We start from the raw sequence: 15,010 nt of genomic DNA on the forward strand, positions 1-15,010 counted from the left end.
GTTGGCGTGCATAAAGCCACACCATGCCATTGTATTTGGGCAGTAAGGGAAATGTAACGGTTTTATATGCATTTTAATTCTGTTAAAGGTAACTGACAGAGTGAGAAGTTGCGCGATCTTCAGGAAGTTCCACATGTCTTTGTTAAACCCTGTTTAACATACATAGTCCACTGCCGTATTTTGCACCGTATGTTGTATGTTGTATTTATTTTCCTTTTAAAATCTTTTCTGTTAAACTCGCCACATCTGTGAACATTTATGGGCTGTTTGCTCGAAAGACACAGGAATTTATGCACTCAGTAAAACGATCTGCATTCGAAGGTTCAAACAATAAAATTAAAGCTACAAGAACCCCGGAAGTAATTGTGTCCTGTGTGGTATCTAATTCCACGGGCTACACTAGTGTAACCGGTTATTTTCTTGCCCGGTGCGGGATTCGATACGGGGTGTACTGCACCACGAGGCGACATCACTAACCGCTCGGCTAAAGGGTTAGACCTGTTAGCTAGGGACTAATGTGTCTTATTAGTAGTTTACACTAGCTATGAGTGGCTATGGCGTTTCCTATTCTAATACCTGTTTGATAGTTTCCTTCTGCAAATATGCCAGTGTTGTTTCTATTGGTGTTTTGAAGCTGTTGAAGGTTATGTACATTATTTGCAAGATATTTACAAGTTATGTACAGCTATTTACATATCATTTCAATCAGGTATTTGTACATTGTAACCTGTTGTCATTTTACATAATTTTATGTCTGTGGATGTATAATGTGATTTATATGGCATACAGTAATTGGTGTCATCGTTATCATTTCAGTAAAGAGCATTTAGCTTTACTCCAACCTCCGACTTTCTCTCGAAGCCCGTTAGCTATCTGTCAATTTGTGTACAGACACACACACTGAGGACAGAATACTTGTCTTGCAGAAAAAACATATCAGACAATTTAATATATCAACCAGGGCATTTTATATGTCTTTAAACATGACTGGGGGGGGGATCTTCATTATGCTATAATATATACGTTTAATGATAAAAATGATAAACTCCAGGCTTGCTCCTACAACGCAAGGCTGTGTTGGGACAGTGCTGTCTGCAATGGTAAACAATCAACACGTTGTGAAGAGATTGACTGGCACCACCATCCTTCATTTACACCTTCATTTTAAGAATATAAACACTTAAATGCATTTTAGCCAACAAGACAAAGTTTTACATTATTTAGAGCAGATCACAAAAATGAGGTATGAAAATGCGTAAGAGCATTAATATACGTACATGGCTATATGGGGCACATTAATATATAAGTGCTAAATTCTATCATATCTGTGTGTAAAATATTTATCATTTCCTATTTATAAAGCAAAAAAAATTAAGGATTTTTTCAAGTTGATAACCTGATGTTTGTGATTCAGCTGTTTGAAACTCATTTTTTCCTGCCAATGCTAAAAGCAGATGGGTAGACCCATTTCATCCCTTTTTTCATTGAATAAGTGCATACATTCATTTTTTCATTGAATTTATAAGTGCAAAAGAGAGACATTATAAGAGGACTGTGCTATTGTTGTGAAAAATACTTTGAAGTGATGTAGCAGGTAAGTAGAACAAGTAAAGAGAGGCCGATGTCTGGTCTGATGCATGTGCTGCCACTACCTGAAATAGGCACATACAAAACACACATAAGAGATGAGTAAAAATACAATGAATTCACTCATCTACAAACCCCAGTTCCAAAGAAGTTGGGACGTTGTGTAAAACATGAATAAAAACAGAATACAATGATTTGCAAATCCTTTTCGACCTATATTCAATTGAATACACTACAAAGACAAGATATTTAATGTTCAAACTGATAAACTTTATTGTTTTTTGCAAATATTCACTCATTTTGAATTTGATGCCTGCAACACGTTCCAAAGAAGCTGGGGCAGGGGCAACAAAAGACTTGGAAAGTTGAGGAATGCTCAAAAAACACCTGTTTGGAACATTCCACAGGTGAACGGGTTAATTGGAAACAGGTGTGTCATGTACCGGTTTGGCATGTAAGGGCAGAACAAGGTGAGTGTCATGACTGGGTATAAAAGGAGCCTCCCCGAAAGGCTCAGTCATTCACAAGCAAGGATGGGGTGAGGTTCACCACTTTGTGAACAACTGCGTGAGCAAATAGTCCAACCGTTTAAGAACAACATTTCTCAGCGTACAATTGCAAGGAATTTAGGGATTTCATCATCTACAGTCCATAATATCAAAAGATTCAGAGAATTTGGAGAAATCTCTGCACGTAAGCGGCAAGGCCGAAAACCAACATTGAATGCCCGTGACCTTCGACCCCTCAGGCAGCACTACATTAAAAGCCGACATCATTCTGTAAAGGATCTTACCACGTGGGCTCAGGAACACTTGGGAAAACCATCGTCAGTTAACACAGTTTGTCGCTACATCTACAAGTGCAATTTAAAACTCTACCATGCAAAGCGAAAGCCATAGGGAATATCAGGGAATATCAACAGCACCCCGAAACGCCGCCGGCTTTCTTTGGGCCCGAGCTCATCTGAGACGGACTGATGCAAAGTGGGAAAGTGTGCTGTGGTCTGACGAGTCCACATTTCAAATTGTTTTTGGAAATCATGGACGTCATGTCCTCCGGGCTAAAGAGGAAAAGGACCATCCAGATTGTTATCAGCGCAAAGTTCAAAAGCCAGCATCTGTGATGGTATGGGGGTGTGTTAGTGCCCATAGCATCATGGGTAACTTGCACATCTGTGAAGGCACCATTAATGCTGAAAGGTACATACAGGTTTACACAATACACAATGCCAAGCCACATTCTGCACGTGTTACAACAGAGTGGCTTCGTAGTAAAAGAGTGCGGGTACTAGACTGGCCTGCCTGCAGTCCAGACCTGTCTCCCATTGAAAATGTGTGGCGCATTATGAAGCGCAAAATACGACAATGGAGACCCCGGACTGTTGAGCAACTGAAGTCCTACATCGAGCAAGAATGGGAAAGAATTCCACCTACAAAGCTTCAACAGTTAATGTCCTCAGTTTCCAAATGCTTACTGAGTGTCGTTAAAAGCAAAGGTGATGTAACACAGTGGTGAACGTGCCCCTGTCCCAGCTTTTTTGGAACGTGTTGCAGGCATCAAATTCAAAATGAGTGAATATTTGCAAAAAAACAAAGTTTATCAGTTTGAACATTAAATATCTTGTCTTTGTAGTGTATTCAATTGAATATGTCGAAAAGGATTTGCAAATTATTGTATTCTGTTTTTATTTATGTTTTACACAACGTCCCAACTTCATTGGAATTGGGGTTTGTATGATAACAGGAACGAGGTAGTCACCTGTAGTGGTAGCTGATCCTCCTGTAGTGCTGCTGATGCCAGACCCTGCTGTGGTTACTTGTGCTGAAACAGTGGTCACTGTACTTCCTGTTCCTGTACTTCCTGTTCCTGTACTTCCTGTTGTGCTTGTGGGATCTGCCCTGCATGCAACCAGCCCCAACGCCAGGCTGTCGAGATCCGACTGGTACTGATTACAGATCCAGTTCTGTACCACAATCTGGTTTTCATAGGATTTCAAAGTTGGCAGGTTGGTACCCAAAAGACCTCTAACCTCATCAACACTCAGGGCCTGGGGGAGAGCAGGACATAAGAGATATTTATAAATCTTTATTATTTACATATATACATGCTATGATGCAAAAATACACTCCAACTCGCCCTCTTTGTTCTACATCTGGAGGGCTGCAGTATTTAACCACTTCAATATGGCCAAGCTAGGTTCAGACTCTTCTCTCACCTGGACTCAAAATGGTGGGAGAAAAAACTCCCATCTTCGAACAGAGAAACTGACTTTATTCAAGAAAGGCTAAAAAAAATCTTTCTTTTCAAGGCCTACCTTAATCTATTGAAGGTCTCTAAGCATGTCTGTTATACTGATTTGTGGCACTGTCCAGCTAATTTCTAATTTGAATACCGGTAGTCCCCAGGTTAAGAACGAGTTTTTTTTTGGAGTCTGTTCTTATGTCGAATTTGTATGCAAGTCGGGGCAGTTACGTACAGATCACATCTAGCGTCAATTAGTCAAATGTTTATCTTAGTATATAGCATACATTTTACCTAAAAAAATAAATATAATAATGCAGTTGTGGATTTATGGCCATAATTCACCATAGCTTGTTGTCTGTATGAAGTTGACACGCTTACTTTAAGGGCTCAGGGTGTGGCCATGGTGACACAGCGCCTTGTGGTCGGGCGGGGTGGTGTATATAAAGAAATAAACGACACGTTGGGACGGGGTGGTGGTCAAAGAGAGAAGTTGTTCATCTCCGCTTCCACACAGTAATAATAATAACTCCAACTATAGTACAGTATTTATAATTCAGAGAGAGAATGTGTGTATCGGTACAAAAAACTTTAAAGTAACATTTCTTGCATTTTAGATTCCCCACCTGCCACTGTCCCGGGAGCAGGTCGCAATTGGCGGAGGCCGGCCGTTTGATTCCAGAAATGAGAGCCTGCTCGGGGCTCATCTCACCAGGTAAGTGGGAAAAAAAAACGATTAGCGTTTCACCTCTCTCTGAACGCTTTATTGTTTCCACTTTCGTTTCAATCGTGATAGTTTTCATTTTCTTTAATGCACACACTTCAATGCATTCACGCTTTGAATTGGGTCCGCAGTGGTGTAGCGGTTTAAGCATCGGCTTTGTGTCGATGCAGTTGCCCACTGGGGACCGGGGTTCACGTCCCGGTCTCGTCAGATCCGACTATGGCCGGATTCGATGAAGTGGCAATAATTGGCAACGCTGTCTTCGGGAGGGGGGCGGAGTCGGCTTGTGTTCGTCACACGAATGCGTCTCTAAGTGTGTCGGAAAAAGCAGTGGTTCAGCCTGGATTCGCCTTGCCATGAAAATGGCGAGGCGTCTCCTCCAAGATTGCCGGCCGGAGAGACGCAGTTGACGAACGCATACAGTACGAGGGTGGGTGTTTTATTAGAATAGGGAGCGATTGGCCAATACGTTGGGAGAGGAAAAAAAGATTTACGATTTGAAGCCATGATTATGAGGGTAAACACACGAAAATTTAAATGAAAACACAACGCACACAACGTGATCCAACGATGGCGTGGCATTGTTCTCCCTCGTGCCGTCGAACCACCCCAGTGTTTTGCGCGTCGCGCAAAGTAGTCCGTCCGTTTGTTAGTACGAACCATTGTGTGTAACTCGATAAAAAAAAGGTTTTACGTAGGGCGGTTCATAAGTACGGGAGTTCGTATGGCGGGCGTTCGTAACTCGGGGACTACCTGTACTACTATTACTAGCATCACTTTTGGTGATCTACCTATTTCATACTAATCACACCTGATATGATATAAACCCTTGGCTATGATACGATAACTCTAGTTCTCTATGTCTATAGGTTGACACGAGTATGTTTGCCACTTGCTGACTCTTTTTTAAGTCGCTCTGGATAAAAGCCTCTGCTAAAAGAAAAAGTAAAATGTAACTGTAGATACTTTCGTCGTTCATTCATTCTCATACATCTCTAACCATTATAATGCTTTCATCCAGTCTTATGAAGGTAGCCATGTCCATGCTGACATCTGAGGAAGCCAAGCTTCGAACATAGCTCACAGGTGCACCACCTGCATGAAAGGAATGAAAGAGAAGGCATGACCACCATTATCTGTGGTTTGTTCACTTTAAATATATACTGTGTGTGCGTGTCATGTTTGTGTGTATCATGCATCTACCAAGGTAGGGTTTTATGAGCTGGTAGCTGGTAATGGTGTCAGCTGAGCGGGTGTTTCCAGAGAAAGCTGCAATGGCAATGGTAAAAAGCACTTTCTTTTTCTCCAATGTGCAGTTGGACACCGTCAGTGCTTTGGCCTTTCTGCAAGAGATAAATACACAATTTACCCCTCAGAAATTGTAGCGAACAGGAGATTTTCGATTGTCAGTGTTCCTTCTGAGATATTCTTTGTTTTCAGTCATTAAAGAACCCTAAGAAGGCAATTATTTTAAGTTCTTTGTCTTTCTGTGTAATAGAAACATGCATTTAAATGTTCACTAAATTTGTCAATTTGGTCATTTTAAGGATTATCCCTTCAAAGGAGCCACACTGTCGTAAGGAAGCCACAAGTGGCTCGATCACTAAATCAAAAAGCAACTGGGAGAGTGGACAACCTTGTCTTGTTCCCCTGTCCAGAGGGAAATATCTTGATTGTACCTCGGTAGGTCAAACCGATGCTAAAGGGTCGTTGTATAATAATTTAACTCAAGAAAAAAAATTTGGGTCCAAAGCCGAATCTTGAAAGTGTGTTGAAAAGGAAACCTCATTCCACCCAATCAAAAGCCTTCTCCGTGTCTAAGGCAACTGCAACTTCAGGTGAAGCAGATTTTGACTGGGTGTATGTTATATCAAAAAGCCTACGAGTATTATTGAAGGAGTGCCTACCCTGAATAAATCCTGATTGATCGGGTGAAATAAGGGCTGGGAGAACCCCTTCAAGGCGCTTCACTAAACATTTCGCAAGAATTTTAAAATCCACATTAAAGAGACTGATTGGACAATAGGATTCACAGCGCAGAGGATCTTTATCTTTTTGGGGGATGAGGTGTATTAAGGCTTGCCTCACAGCGCAGAGAATCTTTATCTTTTTGGGGGATGAGACATATTAAGGCTTGCCTCAATGTTTGTGGTTGCTGACCATCCAAGTGGGATTGATTATACATTTTCAGGAGTAATGGGGAGAGTTCATTTGAGAACTTCTTAAAAAAAATTCACTGGGAACCTGTCTGGCCCAGGTGTTTTCCCTGACTGCATACACTTGATGGCTTCCCAAACCTCTTCCACTGTCAAACTGCTATCAAGGTTGGACTTCTCTGCATCTCCAAGTGTAGGTAAATTCAATCCTTTAAAAAAGGAATCTGCCTCATCAGGACCATTATTACACTCGGATGTATATAGTTTACCATAATACTCAGCAAATGTATCATTAATTTGTTTATGGTCTGTAACTGTGGAACCTGAAGTGGTGTGTATTTGTGTAATTTGACGCAACATGTATGCCTGGCATGCCTGGTAGCCAACAGTCTACCCATTTTGTCCCCAAATTCATAGGTAGTGTATTTAGCCCTTGAAAGAAGATGTTCAGCCTTAGCTGTTGAAGCTAAGTCAAATTCTGTCTGAACACGGATCCTCTTTTGGTAAAGTTCTAGGGTAGGTGAACTGGCATATTGTGCATCCAATTGGGCTATGTTATCACTGAGGTCCTGTAGTTTGGAAATATTTTGTTTTTTATTATGTGAGGTGTAATTAATAATTTGGCCACACTGGTAGGTTTTCAGTTTCCCAGAGATTTCCATGGGAGATATCTGGTGTAGCATTTGTTTCAATAAAAAACTTAATCTGGGTGCTCAAGTACCTAACAAATTTAGAGTCTGAGAGTAGAAGAGCGTTCAGGTGCCATGCTCTGCATGGCGTGGGTTGTTCAGGGAAAGACAATTCAAAGGAAAGGGGGCATGATCAGAAATGACAATACTATGATACTTAATGTGGTCAGTGATGGGTATAAGCCGAGTGTCAGGAAGAAAATAATTAATTTGGGAATAGGTGTGGTGAACTGGCGAGAAAAAAGAAAATGCTCTTCTGGTTGGGAAACTAAACCTCCAGGGGTCAAATAACCCATATTGTTCAATGCAATTAATTACTTTGGCTGTTTTAGACAGTGGCAGAGGTCTGGTGGCAGAGCAATCTAACATGGGATGCACATTGGGTAGAGCTGAGAAAAAAGAAATAATAAAAGCATCGTCATCCCAGTTAGATGCATATATGTTTGCTAGGATTACGGGTTTTTTTTTTTAAAAGTTTGACAGTAACTGTCATATCTACCATTCTGGTCAGCTACAACTTTTTCAGTTTCAAATGAAATATCTTTGTGTCTAATTATAGCAGTTCCCCTGGCCCCTGAATTAAATTTTGAATGAAAAACCTTCCCTACCCAGCTTTTTCGGATTTTGTTGACATCAGTGTTATGAAAGCGTGTTTCTTGAAGAAATTATATACTCATGTTTATAACTGAGAGAGGTGAACTAGTACTCTGTTTTTTGTCACTTGGTTGTTTAGGCCCTTCACATTCCAAGGGCTTGGATTAAAATTTCTATTCCTAACCTTATTCATTAATGAGGGCAGTGGAACCATATAGATTGGTTAAATCCAGGGAAGGAAAAGTCTTTTGCTTAACGAGATTGATGTAGGTGAATATGGTTGAAGTTGTAATGGTGAACTTTACAAAATACAAAGCAAAAAACTACAAAAAGATAAAATTCAGATAAGAGGGTACCCCCCCCCCCATAGCACTTACCCAAACTAAGCGCACAAAGCCCCACATAGTACACAACTGCTTAAGATGCCTTAAACCTAACACTCTTGCATCTTGGCACTCCTCACTAAATACCAGAAATGGAGGTGTAAACTTATATCGTTGGAAAAAAAAAGAAAAGAAAAAAAGAACAGAACACCCAGCCTTCACTATTAGTGGCAGCCTCCAAACATTGGAATGAGTGAGAATTAACATATATCTAAGACTGGATCATGTCATTGGCAACAGTCTGACATGGATAATAAACACAAATTACAATTGTGAACTGAAGCACTTTTTAAACCAATGCATTTCTTCACATTAACATAATATTTCTTCAGTTGGTTTATGTAATTTTCTTTGTTAATGAAGTAATCTGCCTTTATTCTTTGAACTTTCCATGTATTTGTCAAATACAACCCATCAATAACAACAATCTGCTGAAAAATCTACTTTCTAATTTTGGTCTTTTTGGTCAGAATACACTTCTTTTACAATTAACTTTGAAACCATTTCACAGATATCCAGACCTGCATTAATATTCCTTATGTAGTGGGACATTTAGGGGAATTGATATAGATGCTGCTGTGATTCATTAGCATTGATGAAAAGCATTTGTCTGGTTAACACCAAGGAACCACCCTCACTTATAGATGCACTCATTTCAACCCTCACCTGAGGCTGTCCTGGGAAATTTTCTTTAAAACATCAGCATCTAGGGAACACAGGTTAGCTCCTCCAATGAGATTTAGCTCTGCACTGCCGATGCTGTTCCCTTCTTCACTCAGATACTTGGTTATGATGGTATTTGCCTTGTTGTGGGGTACACGAGGCATAAAAGAAAATATGCAATGTTTAACTGCATGGACCAGCATTGGCAGATTCGTACTTGCATATGAAAAAAAAATCCACCAGAACTGATTAATATTTTACTTACCATGGCTGGATCCCACTCGCCATTTGAAGAGTCCATTAATGCAGACAGTGTGTCAGTCTTGGTTATCTTCCACATACTGATATCTTCATTGGTGGCCACACGAGATGCTGGCCCTAGGATGTGAACCTTCTCTTCTGGGATGGTTGAACTGGCAGCATAAGCCTAGGCGACATTGAAACCGTTAAATGTATTCAATTGAGTGTATGACCAGTAGTGGTACTACAAATTGAAATAAGAAAAGCATGAAGAAGCACATGCACATCATGAGTACAGATGGGGGTGATGTATTACACATTTCTACAATACAAAGAAGAAGAAGACAACATGTTGGCTGGAGGAAGTGAAACAGCTGCAACAAAAGCAAAGAAACATAAGCCTGACTGGAATACAGAACGAAGAAAACAACAGGACAAAGAAAGAAAAAGCTTAAATATTGGCTCCCCCTAGGTGGAAAAAGTTGCAGTTGGAGAGTGGTTTTTGTACCTGATGGTCAGGTAAACAAGAAAAAGTGAGCATTTACTTCAAAGACTTGGCCAGGTCAATCAAGTGAAGGTGCAAGAGTAGCTGAATGACATTTTGCGCTCCCCCCCCCCCACTCATTTGTTTCTCACATTTCATTCCTGTTTCATGCAGTTCGACAGTTTGTGGTGGTATTGCTCCATATCCACCAATTAAAAGAGAAGAAGAGAATCGCAAGCCGAACAATGCAGCTTTCAAAACATTCCAAAAAAGGTTTTGCAAATGTTTCATGAGGAAGGAAATGCATTCAACATGTTAGGCTTCAAGGACACACACAATGTGTTTGGTTGTTTGGTGTGAAACCTGGACTGTAAACAAAACTGAGCTGTTTATACAGGGAAAACTCCATTGGATACCTTTAAGTAGTAATGTTATTACATATTTTTGCTGAGAATCAGAATCCGAGTCACTGTATTTGGCATGTACAGTAAATCTACAGGAATATTGTCTTGATGAAAATGGGGCATCCACAGCGAGACAACATAGCAATAACATAGTAGTAGAGCATATTGTGGCATACGGATTGGACAGTGCCAACTAGACCTTTGATGCCAAGCAAGTTGACAGTGCAGGATTGAAGGCAAAAATTATTTAACCATATGATGCCATGATAACAACCTCTCTCTAAATGTCAACAAGACAAAAGAAATCATTGTTGACTTCAGAAAGATCAGAGGAAATCACATTCTTGTTTTCATCTATAGGTAATCTGTTGAAATTGTGGACAGTTTTAGATTTCTCGGTTTACACATCACAGACACCCTCACATGGTCTCTAAACACCAATTGCATCCTCAAGAAGGCACAGCAAAGACTGTATTTTCTGAGGCGTCTCAAGAGTTTTGATATGAGTACCAAAACTCTCGTGAACTTTTATGGCAGTACCATCAAGAGTGTCTTGACAGGCTGTATCACAGTGTGGTTTGTCAACCTGACAGCTCAGGACTGCAGACTGCTGCAAAGGACTGTAAATACAGCAGCAATAATCATTGGCATAGAACTACCACAACTTCATATTTACACCAATCGCTGCAAAAGGAAAGCCCAAAACATAATGACAGACACCAGCCACCCTGCTCATGTTCTGTTGTCGCTCCATCCATCTAAAAAAAACATTCCCGGAGCATTAAATTACACACCACCCGTCTCAGTAATAGTTTCTTTCCCCAGGCAGTCAGGTTGCTGAACAGCTGATGCACCCATATGCACCTTACATTGTTGTGTTAGTATGCATTGTATATTGTGTATATAATGTATGAATTCATTGTGTACATAGTCTATGTAGCTCTGTAGTGTTGTCTTTTTTTGAGGGGGTGGGGATGGCATGTCCTTGTTCTTTGTCCTTGTGTCCCTTGTTAAGGCAGAAACCCAGAGCACAAGAATTTCATTGTATGCTAATACACAACAATAAAATTGAACTTGGACAGTAGACAATACATCTCACTCTTCATACACACATTCAACACTCGTTCGACTTACTCAGGTTGTATTACTCCCAGTTCAGTATTTTCCCCAATAGTGAAGTCATTTTGGTTACTGATTATGTAGCTATTATGGCTTCAGCTCAGTCTAAGAAAATTTTGATTTTCTAATTTCACACACACAAAATTCCACTCATCTTCAGCTTTAAGGGGAAACTTTTTTTTAAATACTTAGCAAAATCTGTCTGTTGGTGTCAAATCCTCTTTTCAGGGGGGAATGTAACTGATTCCCAATAAATATAAGCTTTGACTACTCATAAAAAAAAAAAAAACTTGGAGCACCAATCAGAAAAACACAGTCTGCTAGTTAAGTGACGGACCTCTCGTAGCTTTTTGAGAATAATCCCGAGGTAGTCCTCGTCGTCCACTTTGTCTGTGATGGCAGCCAAGTTGTCTTTAACTGTCTTATTGCTGAGGCAAATGTTGAATTGGTTTATGTCATCATAGTCGAAGGGGAAGGCTTCGTCACTGATGGTCACCTGGGTAATCTGTCCTACAGTGCACTCATTTTCTATAACAGATGAGGAGAAATTGTGCAAAGAACAGACAGTTACACACATATAAGGATTTGGGGTATAACATAGAAGTGCTTTGCAGATGTTAACACCTGAAATGGATCAGAAAACAAATACAATGAGAGTCAGTAACAGGGAGGAATTACTCATGAAAGAGAGAGACTTACCTATTGACCGCTTGGATAACTTCCCTTTGGACTGTCTGATGGCTTTTTTCATCCTCCTTATCTTTTTCTTCTTCACTCCATCTCTCCTAAGTTTTTTCAGGAAGTACCGCAAGAACTTCTGCTTTGCTTTCTGCTCAGATAAATTATAATATTAACAGTCAGACACAGCACCTTCAATAAATCAACACATTTGCAGACAGTCCAAGTCATTTTGATATCAAAAATACTACAACTGCAACTGAAAACACATGCTCCATTTTCTAAATTAAAATCAGACCAAAATTGAGACATTAATATCTTCTAAAATCACTCAATATGATCATTATGCATTTTGCACAGTATCTTTCTACTGAAAAAAAAATATAAAAGTAGAATTCATCCATCCATCCAGCCATCCATCCATCATCCAAACTGCTTATCCTGCTCTTGGGGTCATGGGGATGCTGGAGCCTATCCCAACAGTCATTGGGCGGCAGGTGGGGAGACACCCTGGACAGGCCACCAAGCCATCACAGGGAGGTAGAATTCAGTTTTTCTATATTTTTAATAGAGCTACCCCATTCTAGCTTATTTCAGCTTATCATTTTTGCTGTCACTCACGAGGTCATCAGACACTATATTTACATACAGCCAATCAGATCAAATCATTAAATTACAAAACACTACCCACTCTTACTGCCAACCCTTACTTTTATCTGTCATTTAAAGGTCACTCATGAATTTTAATAAGTACTAGACCACTTCCTCACAGTTCTCCAGACAGTTGAGAACAGTTATGGATAAAGGTACAAAAAGACAATATTAGTCTTTTACAAGTAAAAAAATTGTTGCTAATTGTCTTATTATGCAGTTATAAACGTTTTTAGACATGAAAAATTAAATCTAATTACTGATTTCAGTCTGATTTTAAGAAGAAACATAGAACCCCCTTCCACCCGCAAACACATACACAGCCAAGTTTATGCATTACTCACTTTGTCGAAGTGTTTGTAGAAGGATTTGGTTAAGTAGAGTGGTAGAATCCCCAAGTCCTTTAAAGTTTGTATATCCCATGTTGACGGAGCACTGATTTTACAAAAATAAGAGTGAAAAAACTTTATTTCATATACGATCGCGATGAACAACAAACCCCCCATTTGCCCCCCCCCCCCCGGTCTATACAATGATATGATTTCTGGACAGAAACGGAAGCAGGTATCAGGACACTTAAGAGGGAACCACAGAGAACCTGCCAGATTGACTCAAACTGCTGACTACACACATAATGTGCATCTTTTATTATGAGACGGACAATGCGACAAACCCATATCTTGTGGTGCCTGTCATCAGCAGGCTCTCCATTGCAGCAACTTGAGCATCATCGATGTCTGGGCAGTTTTTGAGTTTCTCGAGGATGGACGAGTGCGAATTCTGAATGTAGGACCCATTGAGAGTGCAACACATGTTTCCCAGAACCGATATGTTACCCTCAGTCAGTTCCACTCCTGTTATACCCTAACAAAGAAGCAAGACAAATAAAAGAATTAAAAGTGTAGATCATAGTATAAAAAAAAATCATTAAGTCCACAGTATCATAGCACTGAACTTATAACAGTACATTGTTTCCTCTAACAACTGCATGTTATACATTTATATATGTAAAGGGTGTACAGATCTTGTGTATTATTAATTTAAAACAATAAATGTTACTTTAATCATTCGAAGTAGCTGAGATATTTATTCCCTATTGTTCCTGGGCTCACCAGACAGCTCCTAGCATTGGTAAACAGTATGGGGATTCTGTAGCTGAGGGCATCGGAGAAGACTGAGAAGTCGGCATCTGCAATCTCTTGAAAATAGGATGTGCAGTTTGCTTGTGGCACAAGCGAATAACTAAAGAAAAGAGGGAGGAGTAACATCGAAATGACATATGACCATTATTTCCACCATCACAAAAACCAGTCCATTGTCTCTGAAAACGATCCTGCAACTTGGAAGTTCTCATCTAGTTTGCAAGGCTACTCCCATTTGTCAGTCATTAACTTGAGCAGACAATTTACGCTAATTAGGTTTATTTTAAATCCAAATACCACAACACTGAAGTCAGTTGTGAACATTAATATGGTGTATGTGCTAAACTCACTCATAATAAAGCAGCATATCTGGAGGGTAGATGTTGTAGTTGGTGACATCTGGTTCTGCTTTGATGTAGTTGTACATGCACGTCAACTGTTGGTGATGTAAGCATATTTACTAAAATTGTCAACATAATCACATCTCTCTCTCACACACACATTCACACAAACACATACTGTCTTCTCCCTCTATTTTCATGTTTCTCTTTCTCTCACCTGAGTCTCCTGCAGGATGACCGTTCTCCTGCGCTTCCCCCTGCAGGCTTTAACTAGGTTCTTGATCTTCTCCCTTGACAGAGTCCTCACTCTGGTGCACGTGAACCCTTGGAGGATGTAAGGTGACAAACTGAAGACAAACACAAGCAGCATATCAGACGCATTCTGAACACTCACTGGCAGACCTCCTAATAGGCATATTTAAGGAAGGTATCGTTTCAAATTTTTACAGGAGAGACAGTCAAAACTCACATGCTTGCATCTCCAAATCCCAAAGCCACTGTGTCAAAGAACAACACTGCCTGTAACAGAAATATACTGTGTCTAAGTGAAAGAGAAGTGTGTGGTACTTAAAAGTATTTGTGTGTGCGCCCACATTTGTACATGTGCGCGCGTGAACATGCATGTACGATGTAGCCCACCTGCTCACGCTTCCATTTCTTCTTGTTGAGTCTATTGACGGTACTGTTACTGCTGGTGAAGCTCAGTAGAGCGCCAGGGATCTCAGAGGCAAAATCATCGGGAACATTCTCTATGATTTTTTCACTGTTGGTGTCCACCAATATAATCTGGTGAAGAAAGATGTGTTTTGAAAAGGGAGGTTAATACTGTCTAATATTGTAGTGAATTCAGGGGGCAGCCGGGAGTCCGCCACAGCCGGGATGTGAACCCGGGTCGCTCGCACGATAGGCGACTG

The 15,010-nt window shown here is 40.3% G+C and overlaps 1 protein-coding gene across 1 annotated transcript; it reads right to left on the reverse strand.

The window, feature by feature from the left end:
* Positions 1–919: 919 nt before the first annotated feature.
* LOC130112904 (mesothelin-like protein) lies at positions 920–14,751 on the reverse strand. Its single transcript, XM_056280427.1, has 14 exons — positions 14,744–14,751; positions 14,314–14,443; positions 14,106–14,191; positions 13,726–13,855; positions 13,287–13,477; positions 12,958–13,048; positions 11,984–12,113; positions 11,622–11,812; positions 9,303–9,464; positions 9,041–9,177; positions 5,756–5,895; positions 5,553–5,647; positions 3,346–3,634; positions 920–1,652 (listed from the first exon to the last, which is right to left on the reverse strand). Exons 1-14 carry the CDS (start codon positions 14,749–14,751, stop codon positions 1,558–1,560), a joined length of 1,875 nt encoding a protein of 624 aa, XP_056136402.1. The 3' UTR covers positions 920–1,557.
* Between the last annotated feature and the right edge of the window lie 259 nt (positions 14,752–15,010).

The sequence above is a fragment of the Lampris incognitus genome, chromosome 5, assembly GCF_029633865.1.
Source record: "Lampris incognitus isolate fLamInc1 chromosome 5, fLamInc1.hap2, whole genome shotgun sequence".
Taxonomy (NCBI): domain Eukaryota; kingdom Metazoa; phylum Chordata; class Actinopteri; order Lampriformes; family Lampridae; genus Lampris; species Lampris incognitus.

Bases quoted from the DNA above. Each gene is read 5' to 3' on its own strand.
- LOC130112904 (XM_056280427.1), bottom strand. The intron at 5,896-9,040 runs GTGAGGGTTGAA...TATCTCTTGCAG, and splicing joins ATTTCCCAGGACAGCCTCAG to AAAGGCCAAAGCACTGACGG. The intron at 3,635-5,552 runs GTTAGAGATGTA...GCTCTCCCCCAG, and splicing joins TGGATGAAAGCATTATAATG to GCCCTGAGTGTTGATGAGGT.